The sequence below is a fragment of the Drosophila navojoa genome, chromosome 3, assembly GCF_054131105.1.
Source record: "Drosophila navojoa isolate 15081-1374.11 chromosome 3, UAZ_NAV_1.0, whole genome shotgun sequence".
NCBI classification, from domain to species: Eukaryota; Metazoa; Arthropoda; class Insecta; order Diptera; family Drosophilidae; genus Drosophila; species Drosophila navojoa.
This window is the reverse complement of record NC_142891.1, coordinates 9,230,105-9,246,391: the sequence shown is the minus strand read 5'-3', so window position 1 is coordinate 9,246,391 and position 16,287 is coordinate 9,230,105. Positions and strand designations below refer to the sequence as shown.

Here is a 16,287-nt window from a genome sequence, read left to right as displayed (position 1 = left end):
ATACATATTCAGTGACTCCTCAACTGTATAATTCCCATTTCCATTTGAAACACATTTATAGATATATTTTATATTTATTTATATATATTTATTATTTAAAACATATAACGCTTTGCATCGTCTTAATTAGATTTCTTATTTGTAAATAATTTTAGCTTGGATTTCATGACCAAACAATAAATTAGATATGTATGTATATAAAAACTGCCTTAACTTTAACCCATTTTGTTTCTCCTTTTTTTTCGCATTTTCTAACAAAACAATATCTTTTGTACACACATCTTTCGAAAATCTGTTCGGGTTTTCTCTTTCACTTAGATTAAACTATTTCTATTTTTAATGACTGTTTACGAAAGCGAAAGAAAAAATTACAGAAAATACATTAATGGAAGCACCGAAACTTTTTGTCTTCTGCTTAATATTTCGTTGTTGTTGTTGTTTTGTTGTTGCACCAATTCTGTAGAAGAACGCGATATTTGTGGCAAGATTTCACTAACAATTCGCAGCTGATACGTATTTCATTTATAAAGAAATTTACCCCCCGAAAAGTTTGGTCGACGCAACCAAAAGCAAAAAATACGCAAAAAAAACTTAATCGACTAAGAGCTGCAACAGTTTAACCAATGCCCGCTGTCAAAGCGGGGCCGTAGTCGCAGGTCCGGGCTACTCTACGCCAGCACACCGTCCAGTGCGTGAATGACACCGTTTGTGGCTGGAATGTTGGAGGTGACCATCTGGGCATCGTTCACCTTGATCTTGCCAGCCGAGGTCTTCTGCAGCACGACCGTTTTGCCCGTGTACAGCGAATCCTTCACCTGATAGAACCGCATGCCGGCCGAGTACAGTACTCCGGGCACAATGTGCTTCATGGCGAACTGTTCGGCTGCCTCCTTGTCGGTGAAGAGCTTCTCCAGCGTATCAGAGTCCAGTTCGTTGAAGCTCTTGTCCACCGGTGCGAAGACTGTGTACGTCTTGACGCCTGCAAAGGAAAGCGGCTTAGTTTTCATTGCGTATAGCCTATATCAAGAGTATTGCTTACCCTTGCCCTGCAACTTCTCGGACATGCCCGAGGTGTACAGTATCTTTAGGAAGTTGGAGAAGCGACCCTCGCGATCCGATTGCAAGGTCTGCAGCAAATCGCCCACTGGCAGCGGGAACATGACACGATCCACCGCATGCGCCACGCCCTGCGGTATCTTAATGTCCTTCTTGTTCAGCACAACCATTGCTCCATTAATGGTGGTTAGCTGAAATCGAGTGCGGAGATGTATGTGAGTTCAGTTTGATTGAAATAGATTAATAGTGAGTGAAAAGTTCGTATTAAGCTGAACCTTTAGCAGAAAATGTGTCCTACTATAAACAATGTAGACTGTCCAGGAACAGCTTTCGGAGCTGTAGATATAATATCAATCAGACAACGAGGCAGTCTATCAATATGTTAGTCCATTTAGGTAGTCAATCTCGATAGCTTGCCAATCTGACTATCCCTATATCTATATATCGGTCAGTCAGTGAATCAGATATTTAATCAATCATTCAGTAGTCTATCATTCAAATTTTCAATGTCTCTATTACTCTGCTAGTCTGCTTGTCTTAATATATGTTAATCAGTTAGCTAGACTGCCTGTGCTTTTATATATTAATCGTCAGTCAGTTAGTCAATCATTCAGCAAGATTATCAATCAGCTTGCCAATCGTTCTACCAGTCTGTCTGTCTCTTTGTATAACAGTCAGTCAGTCATGTCCATCAGTCCATCAATCAGCTTCTCCGCGTCTCAGTCAGCTAGCCTAGCCTAGTCTGCCTGCCTGTCAATATTTCAATCAGTCCGTCTCTTACTCTCTTAGCTCCTACAGCCTTAGCTATTAATGAACCATCAGTCAACCTGACCGTCAATCTGGCAATCAGTCAGTGCGCCGACTGACTCCCTTTCTCTCCCACTGAGACGTGCTCTCAATCTGTTACTCCCAGTGATCGGCAACCGACTCAATCAGACAATCCCAACTGTGTGCTCTTCGAACTCCCAGTTAATCCCAATGATGACTGTCAGATCCACTCGGTGCATTCATTCACAAATTCAGTATCCAAATTGGGGCTTACAGTGACATCATTCCACTCCTGGTCGTGCATATTATACTGATTGACGCGCAGCTGTGTGCCCGCCAAGGACACGCCGGTCATCTCGTCCTGCAAGGTGGCAATCTCGAAGGCGCCGGGAATGACATGATGCAACAGCAGCTGCAAAGAGAAATCCATGTGAGTACACTGAGAGTCGAGACTAGGAAGCACCACTTACACCACTCAACAGTCGTGGATTCGACTGGAACTTCTCCTCGGCGCGCTCGGGTCCACCGAGCTGGACGAGCAGGTTCTTGAAGGCCTTGTCCGTGGGCACAAAGATTGTATAGGGACCCGTTTCGTTGAGTATGCTGTCCAGGCCACTCTGGCGCAGATATTTGGCCATAGCGAACAGGCCATTGCTCTTGAGTATCTGCAGCAGATCCTCACTGGGATTCGAGAGCACCGATGCACCGCCCGTGGAGGCCGCCTTCTCTGTGTTCTCCGTCTCCTGCACCAGGGCATCGGCGTATTGTGCTGGCGTCTGTTGCTCCGGCGTCTGCGCAATGTCCGACAGACGCTCAGTTACCACTGGCAGATGGGTGGAGGCGCCGCCCGGGTAGGGCGGCTGAGTGATTGGTGAGGAGTGATAAATGGGTCCGGGTGTGGTGCGGATCAAGCTGGCGGCGGCGGCGGCAGCGACGCTGGCCGTGCTGCTGCTCTCGTAGACGCCCGTGTAGCGGGGCGTATAGGGCGTGTTGGTGCTGCTAGTGGTGCTAGTGGGTGGGCTGCTGGTGGTAGTGGTGGTGGTGCTGGTGGTGGATGTGCGTGACGGATGATACTGGCGATGGTTGCTGGGCACGTTCCTCGAGGCGAACGGCGCTGGCGTAGTGGAGGTCGTCGTATAGATTCTGGCAGTGGTTGTGGTCGGTGGTGGGCGAGTGGTTGTCGTGGTGGTCGTCTGTATAATCTTGCCGCTCTTGATCTCCACAACCTCATCGTTGGGCAGCGTCAAGCGGTAGACGGACGGAGGCAGCTTGATCTCTCCGCTGCGAATGCGCTCTAGAATGCTCTCCACTTCGGCGCCCGTTTGCTTCGTCTCCTTCTCGCCGTTGGCCTTGACGCCCTGGATCTTGAAGCTGCCGTCGGCCTGCTCCTCCAGGTACACATACGTCGCCTTCTTCTTGGGTGGCGCGGTGGGCGGTGCTGGCGTGGCCTTGGCGGAGTTCGAGCTCAAGCCCTCGATCTCATAGCCATCGGGTATGAGGCCGCGCTTCGCCAGCTCCTCCAGCGTGGGCGGGCTGTCCGAGTCGGAGGTAATGACCGCCGAGCTGGCAATGCTGTTGGCGCCATTCGTCACGCCCTGGATGTCGCCCGCTCCGCCGCCGTACAAGGCAGCCAGGCTGGATAGGTCGACGCCGCCGGGCAGTGCCTGGGCGGGCAGCGTGTCCGATTCCTGTGGGTCGGGTGAGCGTAGTATTTGCACCTTGCCACCGCCGGGCAGCACCAGATCCTTGCTCTTGCTTGGCGCCACATCGCTCAGGCTGAGCTTCGCCTCCGAGCCGAGCGCCTGCTGGGCCAGCAGCGCCTGCAGCTGATCCTGCGAATACGCCTGTTGTCCCTGCACGAGATTCGGGTCTGTGGTGCGGATGACCTGCACACGCTGGCCATTGGGCAGCACCAGGTCCATCTCATCGTAGGTCTTGTTGCCGGTCAGCGGCTGCTGTGGCGCCTCAGACAGGGCCGCCTTCAGCTGCTTCAGCAGATCCTCCCGGGCAATGGTCTTCACGGGCTTCTTGCTGCCCAGTTTCGAGGGGCCGTACTTGCCCAGCTCCGCCTTCACCTGGGAGTAGATGTTCTTCTTGGGCGTGGTGCTAGCCTCTGTGGTGGTGGTGGTCGTAGTGGTTGTGGTGGTGGTCGTCGGATGCTCCTTGTAGTACTGCTGCAGAGCGCTGTTGAACTGGCTGTACTCCGTGGGATGGGCCACGGGTCGGCCACGCGGCGGCTGCACATACTGCGGCTGCGGTGGATAGTTGTTGTGCTGGCTAATGATGGTGGGCAGCACATGCTGCTTGATGGCGTGCTGCTTCGCGAGGAACTCCTCGTGCTGCTGGCGCACCTTGTGCTGCGACTTCTCGTACTGCTTGGCCACGAACTGCTCGTGCTTCTGTATCAGCTTCTGCTTGTACTCCAGATCGGCGGGCTGGGCCTGCGGACCGTTGCTGATGAACTGATGTTGTTGCGGGGGGAATAGCTGCTGCTGCTGTTGCTGCTGCTGCTGCTGCAGATAAGTCTCTCGCGAGGGCTGAGCGGGAAAAGCTGTCGAAGGCAGATTGTTAAAGATTTGCGGCAGGGGCAATCCGAGCTGTGGTGTCAATGGATATTGCTGCTGCTGCTGCGGCTGTTGCTGTGGTTGCTGCAGCAGTTGCTGCTGTGGCTGCTGCTGTTGCTGATAGTTCACTGGCGATTGCTGCAATGTCTGGAAGGTGGGCACGGGCGCCTGACTGGGCAGCTTCTGTGTGGTCTGTTGGCCAAGTTGTTGGGGTTGCTGGTAAGCGAATTGCTGCTGTGGCAATGTCTGCTGCTGCTGCTGTTGCTGCTGCTGATAAGCCTGCGCTGGAAACGCTGTCGATTGGAGTCGTGCATCGGGGAATTGCTTGTGGCGCTGGGGCTGCTGCTGTTGCTGCTGCTGCTGTTGCTGCGAGCTGGCATAGTTACGCAAATCCAAAAAGTTCTGATGATGCAGGTCAAGATTGCTGGCAGTTGAGGGCAACTGTTGCTGCTGCTGTTGCTGTTGCTGAGGCGCTTGTGGATATTGTGGGGCAGTTTGTAGTTGATTTTGTGTGGAGCGCTGGAACTGCTGATTAATGTGAGGAGTTTGCTGCTGCTGCTGCTGCTGGTGTTGCTGTTGGTGTGGCACTTGTTGCTGCGGCTGCTGTTGTTGCGGGTATGGCTGCGAGAAGCGATGTTGCTGCTGGTGGTGCTGTGGCTGCTGCTGGTGGTGATGATGGTGGAGATGTTGCTGGCGGTGCTGATGCTGTGGCGGTATTGGCAGCTCCACGCCGGCTTGCAAAAAGTTCTGTTGATTAAATTGCGGCAGATTCAGCTGACGGCGATTGCCGTTGTGGAAAGGATGCGGATGCAGATGCGGCGGCTGCAAGAAAAGACAATGACTTCATTAGCCAAATATATTATCACAAATATGAGCTTAACAATATTATCAATAGGAGTGGTTGATGAAATTCAATTTGCATCAAATGAACTGCAACAGCAGACATTGACTTAATGGGGGAATGACCATATCCACAGCAACTGGATTATATTGTTCATCGTTACATCATTTGCTATTGACACTAATTCGCAAAACAAAAACCAGATTTACGCCAGCGAAATTGAAAACTGGCAGCATAAAACTATCCATTGACTGATCAAGAGTGGGCTGGTTCCCCTCTTCGAACGGCCGCCACATCGCTCATATGAACCAGTTTTGTTATTTGTTGGCCAATGCCTGCTCCATATTTGAAAGCAACAACAACGCTAGTGCGTCTACTGTGGGTCCTTATAAAAGTCAAGCAAAAGCGAGTGCAGAGAAAAAACTAGTCAAAGTCATGAACTTGCCCGCAAATATGTTATGTTAAACCGGATTACAGCAAAAGTGAAGCGAAAGTCTGAAAGTGACGTCACTGCGAGCAAATTGATTGCGTTCTTTTGCACGCCAATGCTAGCAGAAAGAGAGCAAGCGAAAGGCAGAACAATAAAAGTTACGAATTTCGAAATCGAAAGAAGCGCACCAAGGCGCACTCAATAGCGGCTGCGTATGCAGAACAATTAAAGTTGTCAACTGCGAATTTTCGAAATCGAATTGAGAGCAACACAAAGCAAAGACGCACTCAATTTGAATTACGCTCATTAATTGGTTGTTCTCTTCGCTATGGCTGCCTATGCAGCACATTCTTCGTGTCTTGCTTTTTAAATAGTATTCTTTGAACATCTAATGAGTTCATATATTAAAAGTGAAGTAATTGAGTAAAAATCATTGCTGAGTGCATTGTTAGTGAGAGTCAATTATTTTCGAAATCGAATGCACAAGCCGACCCGCTCAATTTGATATGCGCTGATTAGTAGTTCTGTGATTCTCGTTGCGGCTGCGTAGGCGGCTATTTTTCTGTGGTGTTTTAATTAATTATTTTGTGTGTCTATTGAGTGATAAATAACTGAGCGTGTATTATTAAAACCTAAGTGATTGCAATTTGTATATAAATTGAATACTATTGATAACTATTGCATAAACGATAAGAACTCTTGTTGATATTCTTGAAAGCAAAACGAAAAAAGACGTCAATTATTTTCGAAATCGAATGCACAAGCCGATCCGCTCAATTTGAGTTGCGCTCATTAGTCGGTCTGTGATTCTCGTTGCGGCTGCGTATGCGGCTATTTTTCTATTGTGTTTTAATTAATTGTTTTGTGTGTCTATTGAGTGATAAATAACTAAGTGTGTATTATTAAAACCCAAGTGTTTGCAATTTTCGTATAACTTGAATCGACTAGTTATTGATAACTATTGCATAAACGAAAAGAACTCTTGTTGATATACTTAAAAGGAAAACGAAAAAAAAAGAGACGTGATTTCGAAATAAATGTAATCGCATAAAAGGTGTATAGTGTAACACGGCGTGTTGGAATGATGATTACAAATAATTTCAAAAGAGAGATCTTGTTGAAGCCATCAAAGTGCGTCGCCGTTTACAAATCGAGACATTTGATTGGCGCCATTTGCTTCCGCACAATTGATGCGCTGTTGCTGAAAAGAAAGAAAACCAAAATGCTGTGCTGCAATGGCCAACAATTTCTTTTGTTTTCAATTGTTGCAATTGTACAGCCGCCGCCTGGGATCTTTCACAAAATTTACGCAGTCTGAGGTAAGGTTTAAAATGCTTGTCATACGCACCGCATACGCATTCCAGTCGGATTGGAATAAACTGGAATGATGCGGCACAAAGCGAGAGAGTGAGCGAGAGAGAGACATAACAAAACGCAGTAAAAACACAACGCAGATGAACAGTTATTCAACGAGAGGCAGATGAGCGGCGTATGCAGGTGTTTGTGTTTAGTTAACGGATAAAGAGTGGCTGGCACAAAGACTTATAAAATGCTTAGCAGCATGCATAATTTTTATCGCTCAGAGACCATAAATCTTATGGCTTTTGCATTATCTTGCGACATTTGGGATGCGTCTGCAAGATTTTTTAAGTTTTATTTGTGCCACAGCAGCCGTCCCCCACACCCTTCTGCTGTACCCCCAATGGGTTTTTCTTTTTTCGCATAGTACTCGTAATTATGTTGTTGACGCTAATGATGCAGCTCATCATCGGCGTCGCCGTCGAAGCTGCCATTCGCGTTAACTGATTATGCAACAGCTTCACACAAAGCAGCAGCAACAGCAACAGCAGCTACTGCAGCAGCTTCTTCTTCCACTTTTCCACTTTTCTTTTGTATGGCTGTAAAGCCGAACAAAATTGTTGAGTGCGTCGCATTTCCAAAGGGCTTTACAGATTGCCGCTCTGTGATTTTTCTCCTGAACTAAGAGCAGTTTTGAAAAGCTTGTTCTTAAGTATTTTGATAAACTAAACTGCCTTTTTTTAAACTTTAATTTAAAACTTTGGAAATATGAAATTGTGAAGAATTTTTTGCTTATATTTTGATTTCATAAGAATTTAAAAAGATATTAATTAAATTATGCCACTATTATATTATATTTAATGACGTTCACTATAAGGAGTCCAAAATATAAGGTAGAGGACAGATTTGAATAACAATATACAAAATATTTTGTTTGTCTTATATTTATCCAACTACACAGTCGCACCTTTATATAGCGAAAGCCATATCTGAATTTAGTATATCATCGGACACCTTTTATTCAATCACGACTTGCTGAACTCTGAACTTTACTTAAACAAGTACATATATAACAATTACATTCCACATTATGACATATCGCTAACCAGAAAGCTAATCTATTTAAATAGAGTTCAAGACCTCGTGGCTTCGCGTTCAATGACTTGCGTAGCATCCGTTTCTGCTAAAAAGAAGTACCTACATTCATATATACTTTTTCACACAAAGCATATCTCTTTGAAGATTTTCTTCGGTTTTCGACATAAAAGTTTCCCTCACTAGTGGTTGTTGCTGTTTTTTGACAAATTGCACAGCTGGTGAAAACATCAATCAATCAGTCATCAATCAAGTGCCCATAAGCATTGGCACTGTAATCAGCCAGCCAAACATCTCGGACCCTGCCCGAGCTCCCAGACTCAATGAGCTCTCTTAACCGAAAGGGCTCCGTAATAATTTGGCGTCATATTTCATGGGGCATGGAGCACGTTACAAACATGTTAATTTCACGGCTCACACATGCAAAGCGGCTTTCGTTTCTCCACTCCGACTGCCCCGCCCAGCTCAGTCTCATGAATGGGCGCTGCGCATGCGCCTAGCACTTTATACCTGGGCCGAACAGGTGTAACCGTGCTGTCAGTTGCGGTGCTTGTCACATGCCAACACGAGACCCGCATTAGCGCTGCAATGTGGTTTGTAGTGGTGCGGCTGTTGCTACTGGCCGAAGGTGTCAATTGTGCGCGACAATCGGAGAAGTGTTGGTGTCTCTTGAAATGAAGCGATTGATCGAAGCATCAATCAAACCAGTGGCCATGCTCCAACAGCCATAAGACAATTAATCTTCAAATTTTTTTGGATTGTCTATTCGAGTGAAATTGGTTTTAATGATTGGCAGCTGGGATTTTCATGAGGTCGAACGAATTAGCCATTTGTCTGGCTGCATATAAACGTTTTTTTTATCTTAAGTATCTGCTTCTATATATTTTTTATTTAATTTCTAATCCGTATTATTTATTGTTCATTTGCAGTGTGCTGGAATGTTGATGGATCTTCGTGAGTAAAAGTAAGTTTTTGTTTACTTTTGATTTCTTTTGTAAATATTTTCTAATTGCTAACAAAGTGCTTAATTAATGTATATAATTACCCCTGGAAGGTACCTAAATGCTGCGGGGCTATTAAGGGAATGCCAGAAGTGAATTAAATTATTTCATTGAATACCATTTTTATTCACTGAAATCTCTTTTATCTTAGTGCCAAGACGATGGATGGGTTTGATTATATACTCGTACTCTATGTAGTTAGAAAGGCATCCAATATGTATCTCGTTTATTGTAAACTCTTTCACAGTCCGTTCAATCGATTTCGCTTTTCAAATCTTCACGAAGGTCAACAAATAAAGTTAGGTTAGGTCGCCAAGTGCCGCAATGAAAACGCACAACTTTCCTAACCTCACTTTTCTTTTGCTAATGTGTGAAGTGTATCTGTGTGTGTGTGTGTGTGTGTGTGTGTGTGTGTGTGTGTGTGTGTGTGTGTGTGTGAGTCTATAACATTTACCTAATAACTAAAGTCGATAAATAACATAATATCTATTTGGACAACAAAGAAAGTAATGCCCAGCCCAAAGAGGTGTTTTTTTTCCTTCTTTCTATTTCTTGTTGATTACGAAAGCGTTGCATATTAGAGCTGTCATATCAAATGAGCATTATGCTAATGAATAAAGATCGGCTATTAAGATTGGAACGTGTACATACATGTAGAAGAAACCGAGGCAAGGGAAGAAGTGAAAACGAGTTTGGGAGAAACAGTTTTTCTTAGTCCACATTTGGGGCGTGGAGGCATAATGTTATAACTGTCAGTTACACGACTCTTTAGCTTCAACTAATTTGTTAATAAGTCATAATTGATTTCACATCACATGTCGGCAATAAAAAAACAAGTAAGAAGACTCTAGTCGAGACTGCTCGACTAGGAGATACCCTGAACCCTCCAAGCTGATATTCTTATCATTCTGCACTTCTTTTATGCACGCACACATACATTTACATGCATCCACCCTCACGCGCCCGCGCTCTGCTAACTGCGCAGTAAGCAGCGACTGCGCTTGGGCTGCGCTGCAGTGTGGACAACAGTATGAGAATTTACTTGGTGAATAACTTCGTTTGTAAGCATACGATCTTAATGAAATTTTCAGGGCGTAATTATATGGTCAAAATGTGTGTACATTCCAAAGCACAAGTCTCTAGTACTTGAAATACGTTTTTTACAAATTGGGGGCGAAAGGGGCGTGGTATCCAAAATCTGTTGATTACAAAATGTTTGTATTCTACATATATATATACACAGTAAATCTGAAGTCTCTACATCTAATAGTACTCCGATGAGGGTCAAAAACCAAATCAATTTTTCGATTATTCTCGATAAAAAAGTTATCGGATGAGTTATCGAAAAAATAAAGCAAACTCGTACTGCGTATGGTATACACGAGTATGCACAAAAAATTTCAGCTCTCTAGCTCTTATATCTTCTGAGATCTCGGCGTTCATACGGACAGACGGACGGACGGACGGACGGACGGACGGACAGACGGACAGGGCTATATCGACTCAGCTCATCGTGCTGATCAAGAATATATATACTTTGTGGGGTCTGCGATGATTCCTTCTGCCTGTTACATACTTTTACACAAAAACATTATACCCTGATTTCCCATTTTCAATGGGTTCAGGGTATAACAAAAAAACAATAATAGCAACAACAACAGCACCGATAATATTTAGTTAACGCCGAGCCAGATGAGCCTCGCTGGCTGAAATCTTAAGTCGGTCAAACGAAAGCGAAATCTCAAAATCGAAATTTCTTTTCGGTTTCTGTTTCTGTTTCGCTTTTGTGGCTTTTGAGTGAAAGTGATTTGCGCACACTTGTTGAGCCATAAGACGCTCCATGTTAATATCAGAATCGTAATACGCTCCCAGAAATCTATCAACTCTCCCTCTCTCTCTCTCAGCTCTCAGATCTCAGCTCTCAGCTGGAGTTGTGGAAGCTCAACACTGAATGTTGTCTCATTTAATTAATTGCCTCGTGGCCATAAATTCTTCAAAGTAATCGCTTAACGCTCCGCTGTTGCGCAATGGGCCATGAGTAGACGCTTTGGCTTCGAGCCACAAAAACTTCAGTTATGCCAATTTCAAATTCAATTTCAGTTACAGGCCACAGAGTCGTCAACTCTGTCGGCCAATGGCATCCAAAAACTGTGCGACTGGCCAGAGTTGGCCTCGTTAGTAGCTGCTGCGGCTGCCTTTCGTGTTTCCTGTACAGGCCCCGCTCCTAGCAATGCACTGCACTGTGCTGTATTTGATTTTTGTTTATTTCTTTGGCGCTTGACTTGTCTCATATTTCTTGTTCTTCTTTTTCTGTTTTTTGGGTCTCTTTTCTAGGGCGCCTGCATTTTTGGCCACTCGTCGAGATTTCAAGGTTCTTTCTGCTCAGTTAGCCGCGATGCTGCCTTCTAGACATGTTTTGTGATCTGTAGATGCACATGTCGGTGCTAGAACAGATTTCTTTTTTTGGTCATTATAAATGAGCTAGGCTAAGACCTTTCTGTTGTTGTTTGGCTGTTCGTTTGTTTGGCCTGCTAATTGGCTGCTCTGAATAAAGCTTGTTAAATGCTGTCAGCGAGAATAAACGTCAGCGCAGATTAGAATCCGCTTCATAATAATAATTGAAGCTAACTGATTTATTGCTGCTGTCAATGGGAAACTGCTTAAACTCAATCACGTTTAGCAGCTGAAGCCGTGCATGCGCTAGTCCAGTTATTCCTACCCTAGAGACTTGTGCCTCATTTCTTAATATTCGAGTCGTTTACCTTTTGCATATATAAAGCACAATTCTTGTTTACCTTGTATTCTCACGCATATTAATTATTAGTTTTAGGGTTAATTTAATTCTGATTACATATTTCATACGCCTCTTCACTGCTTAGCGTATTCGATTATGTCATTCTTATTGTGCTTCACTTGTGAATCTTTTCTCTAGACATTATTCTCACGCTTCTTCGAATTGATTTTAATGCTGTCTTATACTCCTTCTACAAGCAAAAAGAGTATATATGATTTATAAATGTGCGTCTTGCGTTACATTTGTCCATCTATTTCTAGAGACTTACAATATGGAATATATACAACTAAATACTATATACTATTTAATATACTCTAATATTTCTATGCAGTTTAGCTTCATTCCTAATACATTCTATTGGCTGTGGCAATTTATTGAGTTTCCATTTCAAATGAATCCACTGAAGCTCTTCAGTCTCTTCCGTCATATTCGCATTCGCAGCTGTAATCTGAGCTGAAAAATCATTTTCGCAGTCCACTTCACGTTCGATAGATTGTGCAATGGCTCTAAATCTAAATTACAGTGACTCAACTTGTAAGTCGATGGCTTATCGCAGATCGTAAAGCGCAAACTAAACTGAGAGATCGTGCACACATCATTTTGATTGAATCTGCAATGAATATGCATTTAAATGGAGATCGACAAAGAACGACGACAGCAGACAATGGACAGCGGACAGGAGACGGCAGTCGGAGAGGAGATCTTTTGTCAATTGGCAAAGCGAACTGGTTGGACGCCTCTTTGGCCATTGCCACATGGCATCAAAAATGTGCATAATAAGCATTTGGTGTTTGCTCAGCCTGTTGGTGTTGGTTGTTGTTGACCAATCTTGAAGATTTGGCAATTGGCCTTTCACTTTTGTATCGACAAATGGCTGCAGTTAGCAAACCAAAGCAAAGCAGAAACCAAACCCTGTGCGAAGAGCTAAAGGCATTTTAATTGCCTACAAAATGGTCTGAGCTCTACGCAAATAAGTAATTAATTCGTGGCCGAACAAAAAGAATGCACAATAACAGCAACAATAACAGCAACAACAACAGCAACAACAACAATAGCGACAGCAACTGAAAGAGAAATTTACATAAAATTGTGTAATTAACTGAAATATTTCTGGCTAAAAAAAAAAAAAGGGGAAGAAGCAGCAGTAGTTGCCTTTCAGCAACACCTACAATTGCGTCCAGTTAAGGCAAGAGGCGCAACGCCAGTCGGTCACATGAAAGCCACCCTAAAACAACAACAACAGCTACAACAATAACAACAACGATTTTAGCCGCTAGCCACAGAAACAATTGAAAGTACCACAATAACAATAACAATAACAACTACAACTACAACTACAACAAAAGTTATTTAACCAAACGCTTTGAAAAAGAAACTTGGTCAAAAGTTGTGCTTGATATTATCATCTCGTTCCATTCCATCCCAGCCCACCCGGTCCCTTTGCTTACGACGTCTCTCTAGAGTAGGAAAATGCTCGTAAAACTGTTTATAAATTAGCACAATTTGTCTTGTTCTTGCTGTTGTTGTTGTTGTTGTTGTTGCTGCGAATTGTGAACAGTTACAAGTGAAAAGTGAGGTAGTAGAAGCAGTTTTTAGTTGGGCCTAACTAATGTCGTTAAGCAAATGCTGAATGAGCATAAAAAAAAAATTCAAATTAATTGTGCTGAATGAAAAAATTCAAAGCAGTCAGAGAATGTGAATATGAAGGTTAATCAAAGGCCTATGTTTAGTGAGTTTAATTAGATAATTATGGTATTTATGACACTCTTTAAATTTTCTACCAAAGAGATGATAAATGTGCTGAGCACTTGAGGACTATGTCGGAGCCCACTTACAAACACAGATAATATGTGTGCTCTGAGTAAATGGGTGTGTGACATCTTTAAATACATATAAGACTTTAAGGGGCCCATCCACTTACGAAGAGAGTGGTTTATAGCTGCTGCGCTGAACCATATGGCACCAGACCGTAAAGCTGTTGCTTTAAGCCAATTCTTATAGCGCATTTATATATTTATATATTTTATTTTATTTTTAAAAAAACTTTAAAATTTTCTAAGAATTTCTGCTTTTAAGAAAGAAACAACAAAATAGTAAATAAATTGATAATAAATAATTTAATTGTAAATATTTTCTGTAAAATACATTTATTTTTAAAAATTTATTTAAAACGATTTTATAATGTAATCAATAAGAATATGACTTTAAAAATATATTTTTTGTAAATTTATTAAAGTAAATATTATTAGATGGTACTGCCCAGCTACAGTACATAGAAGTTTTCCAGTTTACAGATTAATGCGGGATAACTCTTGCTTTTAAGGCGGAAGTTTGCTCAGGAAAGATGACTTTTTGCTGATACACTGGTCATAAAGTATTTTTAGTTGCTTTGTCTTTGAAAGCTTTCAACTGTTTTCTGCTCAAAATATGCTCTTACATCTCTTCTTTTTATAACAAATAAATTTTAGTTTTTTAGGTTTCAAATATTCTTTAAATAATTTAGTAATAAATCTTGTTTTCTCTCGTTGTAACCGTCCCACTTAAAAATAGATAAAAACCTTTCTAGTTCGCTTTGCAAGTTGATGCAAAACTGGATGCATCAACTTCAGTCCACTGCCACATATAATCCGTTAAAAATTTTGGCAAATGGATGCTCAGCCAGCAGCAGCAACAGGGGGAGGGGCAGCGTTAGTTGGGGTTTGCTGTCAAATTGGCATCAATTTGAGCAACTGTTGCTGTTAGCTGATGCTGTAGTTGGTTAATGGCAACTTTTGCATCTGGAAGATGCGAATGGTGTGGCGCAACTGGCAGCAGATTGCATAAGTATTGCCAGTGGCTGTCACAGCAACAGCAGCAGCAGCAGCAACAACAAGTTGCAGCTAGTAATTAACGCAATCAGAAATGTTAACACTTGCCACAAGCAGCGGCAGGCGCAATGTGTGTTGCGCATTGGGCAGACTAATTGAATGTGTGGCATGCAAATTAGCTGGAATTGGGCTAAAATGCCAATGGCCAAGACTGAGTTTCCTGACTGACAACACCTACGCGCTGCTGCTGCTGTTGTTGCTGCTACCTGCAGATCTGCCTCGTGTGTGTGGCATGCCCAATTTGACACACATACACATACACCGACACTTTACGAGCCACGAGAGATTTATGGTATCATTAGCGTCAACTTTGTATCTGTCTGAGCGCTTGAGCTTTTCAGCAATTGTAATTTAAATAAACCCAGTTTCTTCTCTTTTTTTCTTGTTTTTGTTTTTGGCTTTTGGCTTTGTTGGTCAGGCTTTAAGCTGCATGAGAAAATCGAGGTTTATGGGCCAGTTAATTTAAATGTTCATATGGTTAATTGCAATTGTTTACTTGAAGTCGACTTGAGATGATATTCACTAGGAGAAAGACTTATTAACTAAGCTGTGTAGAAAAGCATGAGTGAGACGAGAGGGCCTTTGATTAGCGGATATAAAAAACAAGAGCGAGAGAGAGATAGGCGAGAAAGGGAAGCAAAACTGTTTACCAAGTTGGAAAGTTCATAAAGGTGATCTAACGAAACCGAAAAGAACTAAAGACATTGTAGTTAAAGTTAATGATAAAGAAGTATTCTAAGAATTGGTTAATGTGAGATGAAAAATGAGAGTTGGAGTGCAAGACAAGAGATAAATGTACATAAATGAGGGCTGAATAGATAGGATGATAACTAGGAGAACTAGTAAAGCGAAAGGTAGAGAGTTAATGATTAAAGAGATATTTAAGAAAAGTATGTACAAAGCAGAGTTATTTCGATTATATAAAGATCGCAAAGGATTAATGAAAAAACTATAAGAAAAGCATGGGCATAAAAGAGAGACACAAAAGCCAAGGAAAGCTTTCGATTAACTCAGCAATATTCTTACAAGTCTTCCTTTCAAGTCTATGAATGTGTGGATAAGCGATTTAAAATGCCACAAAGAAGTAAATAATTGCAAAACTATCTGCCTAAAATATCTTGAAGCTTTGGCTCCCCCATTTATTATTGTCTAACACACTCGCCGCAGTTATTGAAATATCATAAAAGATCTAACACTTCATCAAGCTGACAAGCAAACAACTCAATTTCAGCAACAGCAACAGCAGCATAAACAACATGCGCTCAACAAATGCAAGTCAAAAGCCCAAAAACAACAACTAAAAACAGTAATGATAATAATAATAACAATAATGATAATGATTATATATCATAAAAAATAACCTTTGAAAAATAAAAAAATGCCCATAATTATGGTTAGACAAATTGCGTGCTGTGTAAGCATTAAAGACGCGAAGACGCAAATATATATTTGTCGAAATAAATTGAAATAGATATATGCGAATAATGAACTGCAATTTTACTTTCCAATTCAATAAATTTAGTGCACGCAGTACGCGACGTTGCGTGTCTCGCATGTGTAGCTCAATCTGTA

At 42.6% G+C, this 16,287-nt stretch overlaps 1 protein-coding gene and 1 long non-coding RNA gene across 3 annotated transcripts in view; one reads left to right on the top strand and one right to left on the bottom strand.

Moving 5' to 3' along the window:
• Positions 1-54: 54 nt before the first annotated feature.
• LOC115562923 (uncharacterized) overlaps positions 55-16,287 on the bottom strand; it is a 27,570-nt gene continuing 11,337 nt past the window's right edge. The window contains exons 2-5 of the mRNA XM_030385138.2: positions 2,295-5,210; positions 2,099-2,236; positions 1,040-1,247; positions 55-979 (exon numbers count right to left, since the gene is read on the bottom strand). Coding sequence (XP_030240998.1) covers positions 669-979; positions 1,040-1,247; positions 2,099-2,236; positions 2,295-5,210 — 3,573 coding nt within the window. The 3' untranslated portion in view covers positions 55-668. The remainder of the gene's footprint in view (positions 980-1,039; positions 1,248-2,098; positions 2,237-2,294; positions 5,211-16,287) is intronic.
• Positions 6,179-16,287, top strand: part of LOC115562926 (uncharacterized) — a 26,655-nt gene continuing 16,546 nt past the window's right edge. Inside the window, exons 1-3 of one of the 2 annotated variants that reach the window (XR_016196398.1) lie at positions 6,179-6,713; positions 6,769-6,978; positions 8,983-9,017. This is a non-coding gene — a long non-coding RNA (uncharacterized LOC115562926). Of the gene's footprint in view, positions 6,979-8,982; positions 9,018-16,287 lie in introns of both variants that reach the window. The other variant, XR_003980262.2, reaches the window with a different exon arrangement.